The 16,754-nt window shown below is 35.3% G+C and overlaps 1 protein-coding gene across 1 annotated transcript in view; it reads right to left on the bottom strand.

The window, feature by feature from the left end:
- Positions 1–2,513: 2,513 nt before the first annotated feature.
- Positions 2,514–16,754, bottom strand: part of LOC131954953 (intermembrane lipid transfer protein VPS13B) — a 75,809-nt gene continuing 61,568 nt past the window's right edge. The window contains exons 57-69 of the mRNA XM_059318803.1: positions 12,565–12,631; positions 12,253–12,365; positions 12,093–12,101; positions 11,630–11,973; positions 10,795–11,054; positions 10,443–10,622; positions 8,489–9,700; positions 7,931–8,107; positions 6,877–7,047; positions 6,298–6,483; positions 5,697–5,799; positions 4,985–5,234; positions 2,514–4,580 (exon numbers count right to left, since the gene is read on the bottom strand). Of these exons, the coding sequence (XP_059174786.1) occupies positions 4,251–4,580; positions 4,985–5,234; positions 5,697–5,799; positions 6,298–6,483; positions 6,877–7,047; positions 7,931–8,107; positions 8,489–9,700; positions 10,443–10,622; positions 10,795–11,054; positions 11,630–11,973; positions 12,093–12,101; positions 12,253–12,365; positions 12,565–12,631 (3,402 nt within the window). The 3' untranslated portion in view covers positions 2,514–4,250. The remainder of the gene's footprint in view (positions 4,581–4,984; positions 5,235–5,696; positions 5,800–6,297; positions 6,484–6,876; positions 7,048–7,930; positions 8,108–8,488; positions 9,701–10,442; positions 10,623–10,794; positions 11,055–11,629; positions 11,974–12,092; positions 12,102–12,252; positions 12,366–12,564; positions 12,632–16,754) is intronic.

The raw sequence follows: 16,754 nt of genomic DNA, 5'->3' as shown, positions 1-16,754 counted from the left end.
CATATCAGTTTGTGAGTGTACCTATATTTGAGCTATTATCAGAGATGCCTATAATAGTGTGATTGTAATAAATGCAATAATCTAAGACTAGCTGTAGAAGATTTACCTTGTTTGCAAGTTTTTAAAAGCAATTTTGCAAGTTGGTGATACTTTAAAACATAATTTATGCAAATTGTTGATTATTTTAAAATTTTAAAAATATTTTCATTATTTCCACTCAGTTATTTATACAAGATTCTATTCACTCTACTTTAGAACTAGTCTAATCTAAAATGTATGAAACATCAAGATGAATTATTTTATTTTGGTAAATGTTAGTACCTCACTCAGATATTAGAAGTTTTACAGTAGGCCCTTCTAAGTAAGATTATCAAGGAAGTCTATTTGTAATTGCATTACTGTTCATTAATATATCTACATGTAAAAAAAAATGTAAACACATATTTCATATTCTTTTTATAACTTATGATTTTTTTAAAAATCACATTTTAAAAATATTTTTGCCTAAAACCAGTTTCCCCACTTTTATTCCTAAGAATGCAATATATTTTATTTCTTCTCTGTATCCTGCACATGTGTAAACAATGATCCCATTTTTTGCATGTTTTTCTTGAAGATACTATCTTTAACCTCTTTATGAACATGCTGATGTGGCCTTATATGTCATTCAGGCAGATGTGTTTTCTTCATATGCAATTTCTAACATAAATGTATTTTAATGACTTGCCCAGTATTGCAAAGATTTATTAAATGTTTTTTTGTGTGACTAAATTTGGCTGTTCATAATTGTGACCCTTTCATATTTAAAAAAAAATCCTGGTGTTTGTCCTTTATTCAGCCATGGTTAAATGGAAGAAAATATTTCTTTAAAAAAAATTACAAGCTAATTTCTTGGTTAAATCATCTAAACTTTCTAACACTGGCCATTGCTGACTTTGTGACCTTTGAATTTCTTTCTATTTTAAGACCTCCTGCCCTATATTTCAAATTTAAAATATACAAGTCAAGTCAAATTATATATTAATAAATATATTATATACTTTTTATAAGCATTTTCTTTAATGTAAAGCAAAAAAAGTGAATTGAAAATTGTACCTCATAATAATGTAATTAACTATTTCTATTTAACCTGCCACTAGGCTAGATTTCAATAAAATGTGTTGTTCATTTGATTTCAACTAGGCTAGATTTCAATCAAATGTTTTGTTCATTTGATTTCAGCTAGGTTAGATTTCAATAAAATGTGTTGTTTGTTTGATTTCAACAAGGCTAGATTTCTATCAGATATTTTATTTTATTTCAACACACTTTACACATTAAATCTGAATCAATAATAAGTTAAATAAGTCTAAACCAACATTTTTGCATGCATGTATCACAGTAATATAAAACTACTATATTCTCATCCAATAAAGAAAAATCATGTGACTATTTTTAAGTTAACACATAATGTTATTGAATATTTTTTGTCAGAATGATGTTGTGCCTTTAACTGTTTTATTGCTAATAATTGTTCACTTTATAACCTTTTAAAAATTATAACTACATCAATGTAATTTATATGAATTGATTGAAATTATGAAAGAAAATGATTGAACCTAAAAAAGGAAAGGTTGATTGAGCAGCTTAGAAATTGTGATGTCAGTAAATAAACGTGGTTTGGTCCACACACAATACACTGCACTGAGATGTTACTTTTGAAATATAGGCGTACATGTTTTGTTTTCAGATTCTTTAATGCATTACATTCCTGGGTTTTTATAAGATCTAGGCAACAGTTAAAAATTAAATTTGTAATATTTTGAAAATCTGTAACATTCTATGTACTGGTTGTATACATTTCTCCTGCAATAAAAAATACACTGGATATACCCAATGTAATAACTGAAAAGCCTAGGGCAGGCTCAGTAACTTTTGTAGCATTGAATTAGACAAGTGGATATTGCACTTAGTGCAAATAGTCTGCTCAAAGGTTCCATTAAGATAATTGCCATTCCTATATGCTATGTTATGTGTGCTGTCACCTTAATGTCATGTTTCATGTCCTGTCACCTTAATGTCATGTTTCATGTGCTGTCAACTGCTGCTTGTGTTTGTCAGAGAGTTGAGCTATGTCAAAGTGAATATGTGCTTTTTTTTCTGCATAATTTGTCCTTCAAATGAATATCACAAAAATAAAAAGCTTTTTATATAAGAAATTTGTTTATTTCAATAATTTTATTCTTTTTTTTTTTGAAGTTCCACTACCACATTACTTATAGTTGTCAGCTCCAATTGCCACCCCACCACCACATTATTTATAGTTGACATTTCCACCTTATAGCTGAGAGCTCCACCACATTACCTATAGTTGACAGCTCCACCGTATAGTATAAATTGGCACAGGCCAACAATGCCCAAGTGAGACGACAACCTAGCTGCTATCACTTAACTCTGAACTGCAATTGTTGTTGATATAGAACAAACTGAAGTAAAACACACATTTGAAACAAAAGTTATTTTATTCTGTCATAAATATATGTTAGACCCAATCACTTGGAGTGTTGTGTATAATTTTTTTGTCTTTACAACACAAACATGCATGAGTTGTTGACATTTCATAGCAAGGGTCAAGATCATGGGGAGGTTCAAAGTTCTGAAGAGCTAGCGTATGTCCACATACTTTGAAGTACGTATGTTTATACTGCCCTATACTCCACAGGGAGTGATTAAGTAAGTAATATGTTTATACTTTCCTAAACTGGTGTTGAGGTACCTCCCTAAACTGAGCTACACACCACAACTTGATAGGTCACCAAAATTCTGGCTTCTATTGCCAGGTGACTCAAACAAACTTCAAGGTAAAAAATAATATGCAAATTTGACAATTCTGTAACATTCCTAAATTCAGCATTAATTATTTTTATGTGGAATTCTTTATCAAACATTATTTTTTTAGAAGGCAATTAAAATTCTTGTTAATTAATTAAACCAAAATTAGATGAGAGTCTTCTTCAACCAATACCGGTTAAATCTAGCAATGGTGCAATAATACATTTAAAAACTGGAAGTAAAAATTATAACAAAACAATTGAATCGAAATTTGATTCAAAGCCTGACAAAAATACCATACAAGTTTTCCCTCAATGTCAAAGTTAACAACCCCATGCCAGGTAGTATTTAGGAAAAAAATTCTTTCATTCAATTTAATAAAATCACATGACAATTCATCAGATTTTATAATGTCATCATTTAAGAGCTAGCATTTTAAGTAATAATTATAAAAAGTAGAAAAGAAAGAACTTTTTAAAACTTAAACATTTTCAAACCAATATTAAAATAAAATAATTTTATTATCATGAAATGAAATCCAGAGTATAAACCAAACACATAAAAAACCATCAGTTCCCTCAATACTTTATACACCTTTAACACACTTACTTTAATAGACTTACAAAGTCATCTATAATTGTATTCTTATTAAAGAAAGTGCATTTCAGTCTAAACCTAACATGTAGATCTACATCTGTTATGGACATGCTAAACAGTTTAAACATCATTAAATTCAGGACAAATTTTCACACAACTCTGGCCTATCATGGCTGACCTTTTAGAGATATCTAAACATGAGCAGCAGCTAATCTAGAGGCTAAACCAGAAAACCAGTGTATGCTAATTAAATGGTAACTTTCATAGACTGGTTAGACTAAACAAATACTGATAAAACACTAGCCCATCTCGTTTGATTGAGGGGGTTTAGTGGAGTGATGTTAATTAAATATTTTAAAATTTTAAATTTTTTCAGCAAATATAACACAACAATTTTAAACATATACAACACGACATGGACATATTTATAAAAAGTTTAAACTTTAATACGATCATATAATTTACTGAGCACCCTCAACATTCAGGAATCTAGTAAAAAAACATAAGTTAATGTACAGTGGAATGACATTTTACCAAGTATGGTTGCTGAAACAGGAAGTCAACAACGTAATGATGCAATGAATTATGGGCAACATACAGTTTTAACAACATACATTTTAAAACATCATGTACAGAACAATACTGACTGTGTCAAATATTTACAGACTTATTTGCAGCAAATAATTTACAGCTTATAAAGTGTATAATTTGTGAAATAAATAAATATGTCAATATCATAAATTATTTGCCAGTATGGAACTTATAATAAATATTTAAAGTTGAATGTACATGTATGTATAGGTATAGGCGTAATTTAAAAAATATTTCAAATTGAAAAAATTCTAAAGCGGGAAGCCTCGGCCTTGCAAACGATTTTTTGTCAACTGGAATAATGTGACAAACAGATCCTGCCAGTGGGGGTCCAGCTCGAACTCGTACTGGGGGGCAGAGGTCATCTGGCTGGGCACGGACGAGGTCTTTAGGTCAGGCAGGCTGCCAGAGCTGGACAGCCGGGATATCTGCTGGCTCTGGGAGGTCACCTCAGACACAGACTGACCATTGGCTGGAAGTGTGGGCTCGGTTTCCAGACAGGGTGGGGTGCTTGGTTTCTCTGAGACCTTTTGTGTGTCGATAAAAGCTGCGACTCTATCTTTGTTTGATGTGCGTGTCTGCTGGAGGTCAACAAGAGAAGACAAGGTCAAAGTGGTGTTCAAACAGTGAATTTCTTATAAGTAAAATTAAATTAAACACTAAATTTGTACCGATAATAATTATTTATAAGTCTAGATATACTTTCATAAAAAATATATTATTTTAAAATTTTCACACTTGTGTAAAGATTCACAAATATAAATTAAAAAATAATACACATTTAAAAAAAAAATCATAAAACCTAAAGAATATTAGGGAAGTCCTATGTTTAAATTTTAATTATGTTCGTTGCAATTACAGCTCAAAGCATTCAAAAACTTAATATCAATAATATTAGATTTAAAATAAAAATTGAGAACACAATGTCAAAGATCTTTTTATCTGGCATTTTGTAAAACACGTGGCAACCGATAGATGGACTAACCTCAAGAGATGAAGCTCCATAGATCTGATCTTTCCACTGAAGAATCAGACGTCCTTCCTCGTAGTTGGGTTTACACTCCAGCTCCGTCAGGGCCAAAGCTTGCTGCTGGGCGTCTTCTTCCACGTTGACCACCACAAGGACGTCTGGGGTCAAGAGCAGAACAACCTTGACCTCAGTTTCCATCAGGTCGAAGGTAAGTGCAGGGACAGCCAGCAGGAGTTCAGGTGAGGGAAGGGAGGAAAAGATTTTTCTGCGCAAAAATATTTTTAAAACAACAGGTAAACAATTTAAATATAAGCTCAGGTGAGGGAAGGGAGGAAAAGATTTTTCTGCACAAAAATATTTTTAAAACAACAGGTAAACAATTTAAATATAGCTCAGGTGAGGGAAGGGATGAAAAGATTTTTCTGCGCAAAAATATTTTTAAAAAACAACAGGTAAACAATTTAATTATACAAAAAAAATTATTTATAAAAGTTCCAAATGCAAAATTTTCATCACATTAATTCGATTTTTTAACGGATTAGGGAAATTTTAATAATCTCTTATGTTACAAATTTAATTACATAAATAAATTTGTATCATTTTTTATTTTTGATTTCAATTAATAAATAATGTGTGCAAATTTGGTAAGTTCTAAACATAAATATTCAACTGTATCAAAAACAAACATCCAACAGAGAAATAAAAAAAAATAAGTCAAAAAACTTACATAGAATATTTGAACTGGCCATCTGGCAATTCACATCTCTCTACAACACTGGCCTTGTCAAGTCTAGCTGGCAACTGGCCCAGGCCGGTGCCATGGAGGATACCTGAACATTTGAAATAAGGAATGTTTGTCTTTCTTGGTGCAAATTATAATATATCACATTCATAATGACGATTTTATGACATTAAGTTCAAGGGACTCTAGCTTAGTATAAGGTCAGATTTTTAATCTGTCAAAACTTAAAAAGATTAAGATAAGGTTAGTGTTCCTTCAATCCTAGTATTAGGTTTGAAAGGTAGGGTTAGATTTAGATTGGGTTTAATTTAGGTCAGGTTAGATTTAGATTGGGTTTAATTTAGGTCGGATTAGGTTGGGTTAGATTTACTTTGGTGTGGGTAGGTTCATCTTTAGTGGACAGATTTTTAGATAGAATTAATAAGTATCAGCATACTTTTTAAACATTAAAATTAGATAAAGCAAAGAATTATTGGATGAAAAAATACATTGCTTAAAAACATAGTTTAAAAAAAAACAAAACAAAACAGAACTACTGCAGGGCAAACAAGTCCAGTGTTGATGTGGTGATGACCACAGAACTAACCTTGACCAGTCTGCGACACAAATTCAGCAGCGCCACCTATTGGTTTGGTGAAGACCCCAACCAAACCTTTCCCCATGCCGGTCACAAAGCCAGAGGCAGCGGATGATGCAGATCCACGTCTCTCATCCGGTGCTCCAGTGGACAGCAGGGTCTGCATGGGCTGGTCAGCTAGTCCAGCTACAGCTCCTGGAGATTGCAAGAGAAGGTTCCAGACTTTCATGGGGTAAATAAACATGTATCATTTACTACAAGTTAGATTAACTCATGGTCAAGAGCTATATTTGGCAGTTTATTCTGCATTTTCTTTAACAATTTAAAAATATTATAACTCAAAAAGACAAGAAATCACAAAATAAAAAACAACAACTGAATTATACTCTAACTTTCAGTATGCATATCAACAATGTAAAATCTTTATATGGCATAACAAGAGCCTGCTTCCAGCATGCTTGACCTAAAGCCTTACAATACAAAACAGTAACCATTTTCACAATGAGCTTGACCCAAATTCTAACAAGATAAAGGGGTATTACAAAATGCTCAACATTAACATGGGCAAACTAATAAATTCTCACAAACCCAATAAGCTTAATCCAAATCCGGTAAGGCCCTGCTTCAAACCGTCAGACACGCCCACTGGCCGGTTCCTCCGGTTCTCCTCTTGTCTCTCTAGGTGGCTGGAGTCAAAGGACAGGCGGTCCATGTTCCTGGATACACTGGACGCAAAGTTGGTCACTGAGGTGATCATACCTGGGGACAATTTAAAGTGGGTCACATACCTGGGGACATTTCAAACTAGGTCACAGGTGATCATACCTGGGGACATTTCAAACTAGGTCACAGGTGATCATACCTGGGGACATTTCAAACTAGGTCACAGGTGATCATACCTGGGGACATTTCAAACTAGGTCACATACCTGGGGACATTTCAAACTAGGTCACAGGTGATCATACCTGGGGACATTTCAAACTAGGTCACAGGTGATCATACCTGGGGACATTTCAAACTAGGTCACAGGTGATCATACCTGGTGACACTTCAAACTAGGTCACATGTGATTGTACCTGGGGACATTTCAAACTAGGTCACATGTGATTGTAATGGGGACATTTCAAACTAGGTCACTGAGGTGATCTTACCTGGACAAGTATTTTAAAGTAGGTCATGTGTTTCTATGTGGGTCATGTGTTTCTAAGGAGGTCATATAGTAAGGGATTCATGTGTTTGTAAGGGAATAATGACCTCGAGTCTCAGCCTCAATAAATTGTGCCATACATCCTAAAACATATTCTAAATGTCCAATATAACAATTTTGTGAACATAGAGCTTGATGGACTCCTGACTTGTAAAGTTTTAAATAAAACAAATTTTCCTGTTGCTAACATAACAGACAAAAGGGTCATGTCCTATTACACAAACCTGCTTCTTTTAAGAAAAAAAACTAGCTTCTGTTATTTAAGTATTTATCTAATCAAGAAGACATATTAGTTTATATAATTATATTAATTTATCTAATCATGATGACATGTAATTATCTAATCTAGAAGATATTTAATTATAGTCATTAAGTTACCTAATCATGAAAATAATAAATTTTAATTCATTAATAATACAGAAGACCAAAACTGACCTGCAGACACATTCTTGACCAAGCTGCCTATCCCCCGGGACAGGCCGGAGACAAAAGCCCCAGGCCCCCTGGTCAGGCCGTAGTAGGGTAGACTGATGAGGTCTGACACCCCTGTTCCAATACTTCTCACAAGACCTGTTGGGTTGCCCAGGATCTCTAGAGACCCCACCACTATACCTGTGCCAGATAAATTTTTAAAAATTGTAGCCATAAAATAGTCTCTACTTTTGCCAGATCAATTTATAATATTTTAACCAAAATAAGTCTCGAATGTGACAAAATGTTTCACACAAAATCACTGACTAATCTTTGTTAAAATATATTTAACATCCTTTCAAGTGTTTAAATTAAACCAATAATTTACATTTTAAATGTTCAGATGACTGTATGTTTAATTAAAAATTTACTTAGAATTTCTTGTAGTGAAAATATGACAACTCATTTTTTATTCATAAAAAATTTTTTGCTAAATCATCACTATACAAAATAAAATATGTACATTAGTAAACATTTAAATTTGGTAAAATATTTGAAATAACAAGATTCTAAGCTACTAACCTGCTCTAAAAATAGCAGCTGAGGCGTAGTGCATGGCCAGAGCGTGTCCCAGTTTCTGTGTGGTGGAGAACACCTGCACCCTCTCAAATTTCCCAACATTCAATGGGGTGTGGTCTGATGCTAAAAATAGCTTCAGGGAGGCGTGAACACTGAGCAGAAGGTTGATTGGCTGGACTGTGAAATGCTTGATTCTGATTGGGTGGCTCAGAGTGTAACAGTTCAGCCTGATGAGAGCCGGTAACTTCCTGTCCAGACGACCCGGAGCTGGGACCACGGCTTCCATTCTACTAGAGAGCCGGCTGGGAGAAAAGTTCTCCAGCTCCTGCACTAGTCTGTAGATGAAGCTGTCGTCGACATACAGAGACAACGGCTTCACTGACACATCCACTGTCTCTATAACAAACTGATGCCATATAGGGTCAGAATACGTAACAATTTGTAAATGTAAAAATGCTCTTGACCTCAACACAGCGTGAAGTTCAAGTACAGACATGTGTTCTGTGTTCAAAACCTCAGCCTGCGTTGTTGTGTCGCTTGTTGATTTCTGTGGCAGGATGACCACGGGGAAGTCGTACATCCCCTCCCCGTACTGCTGGTTGTCAAGCTGGATGGTGGTGGCGCTGAAGGTGTAGCAGGTCTCATGACCCACGGCATCTGGGTTCTTAGACACAGGGTAGGCGGCCAAGAAAAGATCTTTAAAATGCAGGCTGGTCAGTTCAGTGAGTACCTCGGCGCTGGACTCATCCTGCAGGACGAGTGAGAAGCTGCAGCAGGAGGCGCCTAGTGTTACGCTCATGCCGGTGTCTGTGATTGCACGTTTGGTTCTTTCAGTGAAGCGAATGTAAGAAGACGGCAATGGATGTCTGGGCTGTGTAAGCTGGGAGGGGGATGACCCATGTAAGATGGACGACTGGCTCGTTGATTCTGTCAGCAGTAAATCAGAGCTCGCTTCTGTGACAGGCGTTTCCCAGGTCACCATAGCAGCACCAAACTTGCCAGATTTTTCCGCCTGGGTTTTGACCGTCCCGTGGTCAGTTAATCTGGTGCGGATCTCCTTGGCTGTTATTTCAGCTTTACTGACCGGACGTACAATGAGATGGGTGACCATGCCCACCACTTCAATCATGACCTTGAGGTCACAGAACCCAGGCAGACGTACAAAAGCATCCATGTTGCCTGAGATCTGGGTGGCTGAACTCCACTCAGAAAAACCTGGCCACAAACAAAACAAAGTTTATTTAAAATATCAACTTCTATGTAAAAGAAACAATAATTTTTATTGATACATTTAAGAAGATCAATAATGGTTGGAAAAAATGGTTGAGTACATTTTAAAAATTTGCAAAAATTAAAAATATTTTAATTTCTTGTTAATGAACAAGTGACTACTAGGTAAAAATTAAAATGGAATAAGCAGACATTATGCTAGATATGTAGACCAAGCTGTTTGTTTAAAACTACAACTCTCAAGATGGTTAAGAAAATCCCCCCAGCCAGACCACAGAAGCTGCAGACACAAAATATAAACCATTTGAAAAATTGGACAACAAAGGTAACACAACATGTTGAAGTAATGTCTAATGAAAGTTAATTACAAAATGAAATATTTAACCATGGGATATTTTTCATTGAGTGCTAGTTGATCACTCGTGAGTTGATGTGATTTCAGAAGAAATGAAATTCAAGAAAACACATCATGATAACATTCAATTGTTACCAACTGTCTATTTTTAGACTCATTTCCTTGCCATAATTGTCACATTTTGTGTAGTAGATGTGTGAGTCAACATTGGTAGCCTTATCATATTTTAAAGCCTTGTTTACATGTTGTACATCGATAGACTGCATCGTGAACAGTTTCAAGTACAGCCATCAAACTAAGTTCAAAGAACAGACTACAAATCTGTAAACTGTGCAAATACACCAGATAAAACTGGATAAATGTGGCACACACCTGTCTCAGGTACACCAGACACCTGTATGTCCATGGCACGGAAGTGCAGCCTTGGCAGTGTGAGGGTGTCTCTGTTGACAAACTCAGTGTTGACACTGGGGGGTGTGTAGTGACTCCACCCACCAGGGGGAAGCCAGGGGAGGTCAGCCACCAGCTCCACTTGTTCCTGGATTACTGCCCCTGGGTTTCAAAAATTAAAAAAAAATTATAGAGCTTAATCGTGGAACAAACAAATTAAATTATGTTTGCACTAAACTATTAAGAAACACTAAATATTCATAAATTTATGATCTATGTCCAAAAAAACTTAGCGTATATGTATGTATTTAGATGTAGATACATCCTCCCTCACCATTCACTAGAAGTTTATCACAAGCTTGGCCATACTGAAGAGGGAACGGACACAAATTTTCCAGCACGCAAGCGGGAGCCGGGTCAGTTATCAACACAACATGGGTCACCCCCTTGACCAGCTGGGTGGCCACAGTGACTGGGTGAGTGATTGGTGTGACCTCTGACCCCTCACTCCTGTGCTGGTCAGGGATGCTTGTGGTTGTCCTGTGGCCGTCCTTAGAGGACACAATCCTTACAGGCAGACTCCAGCTCCAGTCACTGTGGAGAAAAACAGCTGGTCTCGTTATCACTTCAATAAATTTGTGACGTAAAGTCCATTTTATAATAAGTAAAGTACCCATTTGACCCTTATAGTCCATGGGGCAGGTGAAGTTATTTTGAACCTTTTTCACTGAACTCAGCATAAGAGTCAGCACTATACCCAATACTTTCTCCAATGTTAGTCAGGTACCCATCAAAGCTGAGTTGACTCAGGGACTACTTAATATGGACATGAGCCAGGGATCCCATTTTATTATTCTTCTATTAAACTTCTATAATACATAATTTTACAAACAATTCTTGTTTAGCTAAACAAATCATTTTAAAGGTCGATTAAGTCTAAGAAGGAAATTTAGTATACAATCCTTTTACAAAACAAAAAAAAGCAAGAATATTTGAAAGTAAAATCTTCAAACCATAACCAAAAATACAAAAATACAGAGTCTACTCAGGGCAAGTTACTGTCATCTGGATATAGAAGACACAATTCTTTCACTCTCTGACTGCTAGTTATAAATGGGACTTGACTTTTTTTTCATTTAAAAAATTCAACAGCAGAAAGATTCAAATACCTTGAGCCTTGCTCCATGAGCTTAGAGAAGGAGAGATAACAAACATAAGTGGCCTCCCCTGCACTGTCCTTGGTCTCTACATCATCAGACTTCTCTCCCCTGGTTGTTGACCAAATCAGTAGTGGCTTCGAGACTTTCCTGCCAGATTTATCTCCCTGTCTGCCAGCACAGGTCAACACCAGGGGGTCCATGTCGGCCATTTTGACAGGGACCAGACTGAGGGGCAGGGCAAGCAGCCTGACCCCCAGGGCCAGGTCGGTTTCATTGGTCAGGGAGAAGTGTTCACGGATACAAACCACACGGATTTCATGGCAAATCTCAGAGGTCACAGTCAGAAACACAAGCTGTAAGAAAATTTTCACAATCAGAAACACAAGCTGTAAGAAAATTGTCACAATCAGAAACACAAGCTGTAAGAAAATTGTCACAATCAGAAACACAAGCTGTAAGAAAATTGTCACAGAAACACAAGCTGTAAGAAAATTGTCACAATCAGAAACACACGCTGTAAGAAAATTGTCACAATCAGAAACACACCCTGTAAGAAAATTGTCACAGTAAAAAAACAAAAAAAATTGTCCGTTTATTTTACTTTAAGTTTTACCCAGGAAGAAGAACCTTACCTGTTTTTGATTGGACTCCTCTAAGGTCAATGTGAAGGACACATGAACATAGCCATCAATAAAGAGAACTTTCCCAATGTCATCATTATATCTGCGATAATCTTGGCTTTCACCTACAAAAATGTAAAAACATTGTTATCATATTTATTATCTTAACCTTTAAAAATTTAAGTTGCAGTTTCATTTACCTAGTGTATATATTTATAAATAAAGTTTCTATATCTTAGTCTTAGCTTTCAACCTTCACCTTTAAAACTGAGATTTAGATTGGTTAATTATTATAACTTTTTTAAGACTGCCAATAAAACTTACTTGACATGGGAATTTTCTTCTCCTCTGAAAGACTATTCTGGTTTTTGATAGCTAGAGTAAACTCCCCCTGTTTAGAATTAATTAATTAAATAATTATTTGAAAATTTAATACGCTAAACAGTAAAATAATATTTTTTCAGGATCAAAAATATAATTCATTCCGTTCCTAACCTAAAATATGTCGTTTTCATTTGTTCAAAAGAAATCAATTCTGGCCTATGTAATAAATAGACTGGAAGATTAATTAATAACTTCATTTTATTAAATTCTTGTATTTAACTTTTAAGGGACAGCATGGTCAGATGGGAGAGCACATCATTGCTAACATAAAAGTCTAGAGTTCAGACCCCAGGCAGAAGAGCCTGTTAGCTGGGTACAGCAGCTCATCTAGATGGGACAACTCCAAAATGAAACAAATGCTGCCTTGTAGTTGGACCAAAGTTATGGAAGCAAATCCAGAGAGAAAAGCATACTGTAGTTGGAGTCAACGGCCTACGCATCAAATAACATGTTGACACGTAACACGTAACTGAGCTGGAGGATATCACATCTTATGGAGACAGGAAAGATGCGCAACGGTAAACTATGCACAATAAGTGTGCAAGGGCATTTTCGTTTTCTTAAATTGAGCATTTATAGACATTAATAAAGAGTAACTACATGTGCATTGTAGCATAATAAGACAAAATTTAAGTGTTGTGGTATAATTAAATTGTATTTGCAAAATATTTTGTTTGTGCAGTTTTTAATAGCACAGTTTACAGATTGCATATTTTTCTGGCAACCCCATCAGCTATGACAATTAAGATCCAAGAAGAAGGTTGTCAGCATGATCTAGTGACATCACATAAAACAACTGGTATAAAGGTTAAAAAGGGTTGTCAGCATGATCTAGTGACATCACATAAAACAACTGGTATAAAGGTTAAAAAGGGTTGTCAGCATGATCTAGTGACATCACATAAAACAACTGGTATAAAGGTTAAAAAGGGTTGTCAGCATGATCTAGTGACATCACATAAAACAACTGGTATAAAGGTTAAAAAGGGTTGTCAGCATGATCTAGTGACATCACATAAAACAACTGGTATAAAGGTTAAAAAGGGTTGTCAGCATGATCTAGTGACATCACATAAAACAACTGGTATAAAGGTTAAAAAGGGTTGTCAGCATGATCTAGTGACATCACATAAAACAACTGGTATAAAGGTTAAAAAGGGTTGTCAGCATGATCTAGTGACATCACATAAAACAACTGGTATAAAGGTTAAAAAGGGTTGTCAGCATGATCTAGTGACATCACATAAAACAACTGGTATAAAGGTTAAAAAGGGTTGTCAGCATGATCTAGTGACATCACATAAAACAACTGGTATAAAGGTTAAAAAGGGTTGTCAGCATGATCTAGTGACATCACATAAAACAACTGGTATAAAGGTTAAAAAGGGTTGTCAGCATGATCTAGTGGCATCACATAAAACAACTGGTATAAAGGTTAAAAAGGGTTGTCAGCATGATCTAGTGGCATCACATAAAACAACTGGTATAAAGGTTAAAAAGGGTTGTCAGCATGATCTAGTGGCATCACATAAAACAACTGGTATAAAGGTTAAAAAGGGTTGTCAGCATGATCTAGTGACATCACATAAAACAACTGGTATAAAGGTTAAAAAGGGTTGTCAGCATGATCTAGTGACATCACATAAAACAACTGGTATAAAGGTTAAAAAGGGTTGTCAGCATGATCTAGTGACATCACATAAAACAACTGGTATAAAGGTTAAAAAGGGTTGTCAGCATGATCTAGTGACATCACATAAAACAACTGGTATAAAGGTTAAAAAGGGTTGTCAGCATGATCTAGTGACATCACATAAAACAACTGGTATAAAGGTTAAAAAGGGTTGTCAGCATGATCTAGTGACATCACATAAAACAACTGGTATAAAGGTTAAAAAGGGTTGTCAGCATGATCTAGTGACATCACATAAAACAACTGGTATAAAGGTTAAAAAGGGTTGTCAGCATGATCTAGTGACATCACATAAAACAACTGGTATAAAGGTTAAAAAGGGTTGTCAGCATGATCTAGTGACATCACATAAAACAACTGGTATAAAGGTTAAAAAGGGTTGTCAGCATGATCTAGTGACATCACATAAAACAACTGGTATAAAGGTTAAAAAGGGTTGTCAGCATGATCTAGTGACATCACATAAAACAACTGGTATAAAGGTTAAAAAGGGTTGTCAGCATGATCTAGTGACATCACATAAAACAACTGGTATAAAGGTTAAAAAGGGTTGTCAGCATGATCTAGTGACATCACATAAAACAACTGGTATAAAGGTTAAAAAGGGTTGTCAGCATGATCTAGTGACATCACATAAAACAACTGGTATAAAGGTTAAAAAGGGTTGTCAGCATGATCTAGTGACATCACATAAAACAACTGGTATAAAGGTTAAAAAGGGTTGTCAGCATGATCTAGTGACATCACATAAAACAACTGGTATAAAGGTTAAAAAGGGTTGTCAGCATGATCTAGTGACATCACATAAAACAACTGGTATAAAGGTTAAAAAGGGTTGTCAGCATGATCTAGTGACATCACATAAAACAACTGGTATAAAGGTTAAAAAGGGTTGTCAGCATGATCTAGTGACATCACATAAAACAACTGGTATAAAGGTTAAAAAGGGTTGTCAGCATGATCTAGTGACATCACATAAAACAACTGGTATAAAGGTTAAAAAGGGTTGTCAGCATGATCTAGTGACATCACATAAAACAACTGGTATAAAGGTTAAAAAGGGTTGTCAGCATGATCTAGTGACATCACATAAAACAACTGGTATAAAGGTTAAAAAGGGTTGTCAGCATGATCTAGTGACATCACATAAAACAACTGGTATAAAGGTTAAAAAGGGTTGTCAGCATGATCTAGTGACATCACATAAAACAACTGGTATAAAGGTTAAAAAGGGTTGTCAGCATGATCTAGTGACATCACATAAAACAACTGGTATAAAGGTTAAAAAGGGTTGTCAGCATGATCTAGTGACATCACATAAAACAACTGGTATAAAGGTTAAAAAGGGTTGTCAGCATGATCTAGTGACATCACATAAAACAACTGGTATAAAGGTTAAAAAGGGTTGTCAGCATGATCTAGTGACATCACATAAAACAACTGGTATAAAGGTTAAAAAGGGTTGTCAGCATGATCTAGTGACATCACATAAAACAACTGGTATAAAGGTTAAAAAGGGTTGTCAGCATGATCTAGTGACATCACATAAAACAACTGGTATAAAGGTTAAAAAGGGTTGTCAGCATGATCTAGTGACATCACATAAAACAACTGGTATAAAGGTTAAAAAGGGTTGTCAGCATGATCTAGTGACATCACATAAAACAACTGGTATAAAGGTTAAAAAGGGTTGTCAGCATGATCTAGTGACATCACATAAAACAACTGGTATAAAGGTTAAAAAGGGTTGTCAGCATGATCTAGTGACATCACATAAAACAACTGGTATAAAGGTTAAAAAGGGTTGTCAGCATGATCTAGTGACATCACATAAAACAACTGGTATAAAGGTTAAAAAGGGTTGTCAGCATGATCTAGTGACATCACATAAAACAACTGGTATAAAGGTTAAAAAGGGTTGTCAGCATGATCTAGTGGCATCACATAAAACAACTGGTATAAAGGTTAAAAAGGGTTGTCAGCATGATCTAGTGACATCACATAAAACAACTGGTATAAAGGTTAAAAAGGGTTGTCAGCATGATCTAGTGACATCACATAAAACAACTGGTATAAAGGTTAAAAAGGGTTGTCAGCATGATCTAGTGACATCACATAAAACAACTGGTATAAAGGTTAAAAAGGGTTGTCAGCATGATCTAGTGACATCACATAAAACAACTGGTATAAAGGTTAAAAAGGGTTGTCAGCATGATCTAGTGACATCACATAAAACAACTGGTATAAAGGTTAAAAAGGGTTGTCAGCATGATCTAGTGACATCACATAAAACAACTGGTATAAAGGTTAAAAAGGGTTGTCAGCATGATCTAGTGACATCACATAAAACAACTGGTATAAAGGTTAAAAAGGGTTGTCAGCATGATCTAGTGACATCACATAAAACAACTGGTATAAAGGTTAAAAAGGGTTGTCA

Source organism: Physella acuta, unplaced genomic scaffold (assembly GCF_028476545.2).
Source record: "Physella acuta isolate Inbredline_101_S28 unplaced genomic scaffold, ASM2847654v3 ptg001044l, whole genome shotgun sequence".
NCBI classification, from domain to species: domain Eukaryota; kingdom Metazoa; phylum Mollusca; class Gastropoda; family Physidae; genus Physella; species Physella acuta.
The sequence above is the reverse complement of the archived record's forward strand: the minus strand, read 5'-3'. Positions and strand labels throughout refer to the sequence as shown.